Source organism: Salvelinus namaycush, chromosome 34, assembly GCF_016432855.1.
Source record: "Salvelinus namaycush isolate Seneca chromosome 34, SaNama_1.0, whole genome shotgun sequence".
Taxonomy (NCBI): Eukaryota; Metazoa; Chordata; class Actinopteri; order Salmoniformes; family Salmonidae; genus Salvelinus; species Salvelinus namaycush.
This window is the reverse complement of record NC_052340.1, coordinates 30,925,847-30,933,800: the sequence shown is the minus strand read 5'-3', so window position 1 is coordinate 30,933,800 and position 7,954 is coordinate 30,925,847. Positions and strand designations below refer to the sequence as shown.

The following is a 7,954-nucleotide window of genomic DNA, read 5'->3' as shown; positions in this document are numbered from 1 at the left end:
CCCATACCACCACCAGTCCCTGAAGTGTAACCATACCACATCTCTCTTTTTTTTTTTACACTTAGGGACAGGGTGTGGTACGGTTACACTTACGGGACAGGTGGTGGTAAGGTTTGCACTTCAGGGACAGGGGGTTATTATGTTTACACTTCAGGGACATGTCGGGTACGGTTACACTCTTCAGGGACAGGGGGTGTGTAGGGGGATGGTTACACTTCAGGGACATGTGCTGGTAAGGTTACACTTCAAGGACAGGTGGTGTTCGGTTTACACTTCAGGGACAGGTGGTGGTACGGTTACACTTCAGGGACAGGGCTGGTATGGTTACACTTAAGGGAACAGGAGGTGGTACGGTTACACTTCAGGGACAGGGGTGATAGGTTACACTTCAGGGACAGGGGTTTGTATGGTCACGCTTCCAGGACAGGTGGTGGTATGGTTTACACTCAGGTGACAGGGTTGTGGTATGGTTACACTTCAGGGACAGGTAGTAAGTCCTTTCCACTTCATGGACAGGGGTGGTACGGGTAACACTTCGGGAACAGGGGGTGGTATGGTTACACTTCAGGGACAGGGGTTGTATGGCCACACTTTCAGGACAGGTGTGGTTATGGTTACACTTCAGGGACAGGTGGTGGTATGTACACTTCGGGACAGGGGCCGTGGTTTACGGTTACACTTCAGGGACATGGGGTGTGTATGGTTACACTTCAAGGCAGGTGGTGGTATGGTTACACTTCATTGGGACAAGGTGGTGGTATGGGTTTACTCTTCGGTGGACAGGGGGGTGCATGGATCACAACTTCAAGGGACAGGGTGTTGGTATGGTTACACTTCAGGGACAGGGGGTGGTATGGTTACACTTCAGGGACAGGTGTTGGTATGGTTACACTTCAGGGACAGGGGGTGGTACGGTTACACTTCAGGGACAGGGGGTGGTATGGTTACACTTCAGGGACAGGTGGTGGTATGGTTACACTTCAGGGACAGGTGGTGGTATGGTTACACTTCAGGGACAGGTGGTGGTACGGTTACACTTCAGGGACAGGTGCTGGTATGGTTACACTTCAGGGACAGGTGGTGGTATGGTTACACTTCAGGGACAGGTGGTGGTATGGTTACACTTCAGGGACAGGGGGTGGTACGGTTACACTTCAGGGACAGGTGCTGGTATGGTTACACTTCAGGGACAGGTGGTGGTATGGTTACACTTCAGGGACAGGTGCTGGTACGGTCACACTTCAGGGACAGGTGGTGGTATGGTTACACTTCAGGGACAGGTGGTGGTATGGTTACACTTAAGGGACAGGTGGTGGTACGGTTACACTTCAGGGACAGGTGCTGGTATGGTTACACTTCAGGGACAGGAGGTGGTATGGTTACACTTCAGGGACAGGTGATGGTACGGTTACACTTCAGGGACAGGTGGTGGTATGGTTACAGTTCAGGAACAGGGTGTTGCATGGTCACACTTCAGGGACAGGTGGTGGTACGGTTACACTTCAGGGACAGGTGTTGGTACGGTTACACTTCAGGGACAGGTGGTGGTACGGTTACACTTCAGGGACAGGTGGTGGTATGGTTACACTTCAGGGACAGGTGGTGGTACGGTTACACTTCAGGGACAGGTGGTGGTATGGTTACACTTCAGGGACAGGTGGTGGTATGGTTACACTTCAGGGACAGGTGGTGGTATGGTTACACTTCAGGGACAGGTGGTGGTATGGTTACACTTCAGGGACAGGGGGTGATATGGTTACACTTCAGGGACAGGGGGTTGTATGGTCACACTTCAAGGACAGGTGGTGGTATGGTTACACTTCAGGGACAGGGTGTGGTATGGTTACACTTCAGGGACAGGTAGTAGTACCTTTACACTTCAGGGACAGGGGGTGGTACGGTAACACTTCAGGGACAGGGGGTGGTATGGTTACACTTCAGGGACAGGGGGTTGTATGGTCACACTTCAAGGACAGGTGGTGGTATGGTTACACTTCAGGGACAGGGGGTGGTATGGTTACACTTCAGGGACAGGGGGTGGTACGGTTACACTTCAGGGACAGGGGGTGGTATGGTTACACTTCAGGGACAGGTGGTGGTATGGTTACACTTCAGGGACAGGGGGTGGTATGGTTACACTTCAGGGACAGGGGGTGGTACGGTTACACTTCAGGGACAGGGGGTGGTATGGTTACACTTCAAGGCAGGTGGTGGTATGGTTACACTTCAGGGACAGGTGGTGGTATGGTTACTCTTCGGTGACAGGGGGTTGTATGGTCACACTTCAAGGACAGGTGTTGGTATGGTTACACTTCAGGGACAGGGGGTGGTATGGTTACAATTCAGGGACAGGTGGTGGTATGGTTACACTTCAGGGACAGGGGGTGGTATGGTTACACTTCAGGGACAGGTGTTGGTATGGTTACACTTCAGGGACAGGGGGTGGTACGCTTACACTTCAGGGACAGGGGGTTGTATGGTTACACTTCAGGGACAGGTGGTGGTATGGTTACACTTCAGGGACAGGTGGTGGTATGGTTACACTTCAGGGACAGGTGGTGGTACGGTTACACTTCAGGGACAGGTGCTGGTATGGTTACACTTCAGGGACAGGAGGTGGTATGGTTACACTTCAGGGACAGGTGGTGGTATGGTTACACTTCAGGGACAGGGGGTGGTACGGTTACACTTAAGGGACAGGTGCTGGTATGGTTACACTTCAGGGACAGGAGGTGGTATGGTTACACTTCAGGGACAGGTGCTGGTACGGTTACACTTCAGGGACAGGTGGTGGTACGGTTACACTTCAGGGACAGGTGGTGGTATGGTTACACTTCAGGGACAGGTGGTGGTACGGTTACACTTCAGGGACAGGTGGTGGTATGGTTACACTTCAGGGACAGGTGGTGGTATGGTTACACTTCAGGGACAGGTGGTGGTATGGTTACACTTCAGGGACAGGTGGTGGTACGGTTACACTTCAGGGACAGGTGGTGGTACGGTTACACTTCAGGGACAGGTGGTGGTATGGTTACACTTCAGGGACAGGTGGTGGTATGGTTACACTTCAGGGACAGGGGGTGGTACGGTTACACTTATGGGACAGGTGGTGGTACGGTTACACTTCAGGGACAGGGGGTGGTATGGTTAAACTTAAGGGACAGGTGGGGGTACGGTTACACTTCAGGGACAGGTGGTGGTACGGTTACACTTCAGGGACAGGGGGTTGTATGGTCACACTTCAAGGACAGGTGTTGGTATGGTTACACTTCAGGGACAGGTGGTGGTACGGTTACACTTCAGGGACAGGGGGTTGTATGGTCACACTTCAAGGACAGGTGGTGGTATGGTTACACTTCAAGGACAGGTGCTGGTATGGTTACACTTCAGGGACAGGGGTTGGTACGGTTACACTTAAGGGACAGGTGGTGGTACGGTTACACTTCAGGGACAGGTGGTGGTATGGTTACACTTCAAGGACAGGTGGTGGTATGGTTACACTTCAGGGACAGGGGGTGGTACGGTTACACTTCAGGGACAGGTGGTGGTACGGTTACACTTCAGGGACAGGGGGTGGTATGGTCACACTTCAAGGACAGGTGTTGGTATGGTTACACTTCAGGGACAGGTGGTGGTACGGTTACACTTCAGGGACAGGGGGTTGTATGGTCACACTTCAAGGACAGGTGGTGGTATGGTTACACTTCAGGGACAGGTGGTGGTATGGTTACACTTCAGGGACAGGGGGTGGTATGGTTACACTTCAGGGACAGGGGGTGGTACGGTTACACTTCAGGGACAGGTGGTGGTACGGTTACACTTCAGGGACAGGTGGTGGTACGGTTACACTTCAGGGACAGGGGGTGGTATGGTTACACTTCAGGGACAGGGGGTGGTATGGTTACACTTCAGGGACAGGGGGTGGTATGGTTACACTTAAGGGACAGGTGGGGGTACGGTTACACTTCAGGGACAGGTGGTGGTACGGTTACACTTCAGGGACAGGGGGTGGTATGGTTACACTTCAGGGACAGGTGGTGGTACGGTTACACTTCAGGGACAGGGGGTGGTATGGTTACACTTCAGGGACAGGTGCTGGTCCGGTTTCTTTCAGTTTTAGTTTTCCAGCATGTCCTGTTTGGGTCACTGTGGTTATATTAGCCACATAATACTTTTGGCCAGAATGCAGTTGGATCAGACAGGGATATGGTATGTTTAGTCTACAGCACCTAGTTTTCTGTTTGTACAGGTGGAGATAAGGGACAATCTGAACGCACTTGTCCTTGTGTGTACTGACTGCAAATAGAACTGCATTAGTTATTAACTGGAGCTGAGGGTTTTATCCTGCCGGAGAGAGAGAGAGAGAGAGAGAGAGAGAGAGAGAGAGAGAGAGAGAGAGAGAGAGAGAGAGAGAGATAGAGAGAGGGAGAGAGAGAGATCTTTCTTTCTGTGTTGTATTTTTCTGTTTTGTGCTGGCTGAGTTGAGGCTGCAGTAGAAAAGTGGAGGGAAGACTGAGACATGTTTACATTGTCAGAATCAGAAGCTCTTAGTGTGTGTATCAGTGTGTGTATATCTGTGTGTGTGTACTATACAGTGTTTGACTTTATAGATGAGAGTGGTGTGTGTGTGTGAGTTTCTTGTCTCATTGTTCGCTAAGAGAAAAGTGTGTGTGTGTGTGTGTGTGCTGAAGTGAGTCCAACCATTTTCTCCTTTGTTGATCTCTCTACTTTATCTCTCCTCTCATTCTTCCGTCATTCTTCCGCAGCCAATCATCCGTTGTGGAGGCGTGAGGATCTGCTCTCTCGCTCCACTTCTCTCCGTCTTGTTCTCGCTCCCTTGGTTCCTGAGTACTAATTACCCATGCTCCTTGTGGTGGCCTCTCCTTTGAAGTTATTTTAGCGCGGATCTTTAACAGAGCTACTGCAGACAGAACAAGGGAAACAGCTCGGCCAAGAGCTCCCAGTGTGTGTGTGTGTGTGTGTGTGTGTGTGTGTGTGTGTGTGTGTGTGTGTGTGTGTGTGTGTGTGTGTGTGTGTTTGTGTGTGTGTGTGAGCCCTATGCATGACTGCTAGTCTTCTGAGCGAGCAGACTGCCGCCTCGCCTGGTCGTCATGGTTGTGTTGGACTGAATGGAGCCGCTCTCCATTTCTACGGAATTATCAAGTGAATCAAACCAAGTACACGCACGCACGCACACACACACACACACACACACACACACACACACACACACACACACACACACACACACACACACACACACACACACACACACACACACACACACACACACACACACACACTGTCTGTCTGTCTGTCTGTCTGTCTGTCTGTCTGTCTGTCTGTCTGTCTGTCTGTCTGTCTGTCTGTCTGTCTGTCTGTCTGTCTGTCTGTCTGTCTGTCTGTCTGTCTGTCTGTCTGTCTGAACTAGATCTCTCTGTCTCCTGCTGAGTTATATTGTAAGGAATATCTTTATGTGTGTATGCGTTTATATACAGAATGCATATGTATTTCACATTTCAACTAAAGCGGAGCATATTTTGATATCACGACTGTGTTGTAATGTATACGGTCGTTTTCTTTCTTCACTCTCTCTTTCCACCCCCACCCCTCTCCCCAAATACAGAGAGAGAGAGACAGAGAGATAAAGAGAAAGAGAACTGTTTGTTTTTGAAGGGCTTGGCAGTGCGCTAATTATCTCTCAGCGTACAGTATCTTAAGTACTCCCACTCTACCACTCTAGAGAGCTTAGAGGGACAGACACAGACTGACAGACCCTCAATACTGCTGTGGTTAACAGGGAGATATATATATAGAGAGAGTGAGAGAGAGTGAGAGAGATAGAGAGAGAGATAAACATAAAGAAAAAGAGGAAAGTGGAAGAGGGCAATAAGTAAACAGATTAGACAAATTATGTGTGTTAAAGGAGCAATCTGCAAGTGGTACATACATTTTTTGACTTTTACATTAATGATGCATGTCCATTGATTGTTGAAGAATATAACTTATACAGTGCCTTGCAAAAGTATTCAGACCCCTTGGATTTCTTCACATTTTATTGTGTCAACAAACTACTTAAAATACTGAAAGTGGAAGATTTATTTTATAATACAAAAAAAGATAAATGAATTCATAACTAAAATATAGTCGTTGCATAAGTATTCAGCCCTTTGTTTAGGCAAGACTAAGTTAGTTCAGGAGTCAAATTTGGCTGAACAAATCACGTAATAAGTGATATGGACTCATATCTGTGTGTGAAATACTAGGGGTTGACATGATTTTTGAATGACTACCCCTTCCTCTGTCCCCCATATATACACCATCTATAAGGTCCCTCAGTCAAGCACAGATTCAACTACAAAGACCAGGGAGCTTTTCGAAAGCCTCGTAAAGAAGGGCAGTGATTGGTAGATGGGTCACAATAACAAATCAGACATAGAATACTGTATATCTTTAAGCATGGTCAAGTTAATCATTATGCTGTGGATGATGAATTAAACCACCCAGACACATCAAAGATGCAGTAGTCCTTCTGAACGGAGCTGCTGGACAGGAAGGAAACTGCTCAGGGATGTCACAGTGATTTTAAAACAGCTACAGAGTTCAGTGTCAGTGATGGTAGAGGAGGCTGGAGAATGGATCAACAACATTGTAGTGTCAATCGATCAATAATATAATACTCTTGGCAAAAATGTTTATCTTTAATTTACAATCTGTAGAAACTATGAGAATAGAAAGGTTCAGAACTTTTGTGGAACATCACAGCACAGTTGAAAAACATATGGCAAATAGAAATCCAATATGGATGGTGTTCAGAGACAGATGGGAGGGGTTGAGGGGTGGGACTAATAACAAACAAACAAAACAAGATAACTAATGTAAATTATAAACTGGGGGGGATCAAGCCTTAAATGCTGATTGGCTGACAGCCGTTGTACTGTATATCAGACCTTATACCACAAAACATTTATTTTTACTGCTCTAATTACGTTGGCAACCAGTTTATAATTGCAATAAGGCACCTCGGGGGTTCGTGACATATGGCCAATATACCATGGCTAAGGGTTGTATCCAGGCACTCCACGTTGCGTCGTGCGTACGAACGGCCCTTAGCCTTGGTATATTGTCCATATACCCCACTCCCTTGGGCCTAACTGCTTAAATATACTGTGTCCGTAAAATGTTTATAATGTAAAATGTTTATAGAGTGTGTATAAGCTGGAAGTAGAAGCCTAAGTGTTGTTGTCCATTAGTTTACTCCAATTAGGGGTTAGAGAAAATAATATAGGAAAATACATTTAAAATTAGACATATTTAAAATACTATATATATATATATAAAACAAAAAAATATATGCGGGATTGGAAATGATGCAGACAATGACATTAATAGAAGCCACAATCTATCTGCAATTTTAAAGCAAAAAAAATGTCAGGAAAATAATAATAATAATAACAACAATAATAATGATAATAACATTGTAGTAACTCCACACTAATGAACTAAATGACACAGTGAAAATTATACAAAATATACAGAAGAAAAATATTCCAAAACATGCATCTTGTATGCAACAAGGCACTAAAGGAATACTGACAAAAACATAGCAAATACACTTGTTGGCCTAAATGCAAAGACTTCACGACACATTTGTACGCTTGACATTGGCAAATACTGAGGATTTTTTCAGGATAAAAAAAAATGGGATGGAGCTAAGCTGAGGCAAAATCCTAGAGGAAAACCTGTTTCAGTCTGCTTTCCACCAGACACTGGGAGAGGAATTCACCTTTCAGCAGGACAATAACCTACAACACAAGGTCAAATCTACACTGGAGTTGTTTACCAAGAAAACAGTAAATGTTCCTGAGAGGCCAAGTTACAGGTTTGACTTTGTGCCATGATCCCCAACATTTTTAATTTCAAAATAAAAATAGGCAAAGCTCTTCTAGACTTG

General features: G+C 46.7%; 1 protein-coding gene across 1 annotated transcript in view; it reads right to left on the bottom strand.

The window, feature by feature from the left end:
- Positions 1-226, bottom strand: part of LOC120028483 (protocadherin Fat 3-like) — a 79,902-nt gene extending 79,676 nt beyond the window's left edge. Inside the window, exon 1 of the mRNA XM_038973687.1 lies at positions 94-226. Coding sequence (XP_038829615.1) covers positions 94-226 — 133 coding nt within the window. The remainder of the gene's footprint in view (positions 1-93) is intronic.
- Positions 227-7,954: the final 7,728 nt, after the last annotated feature.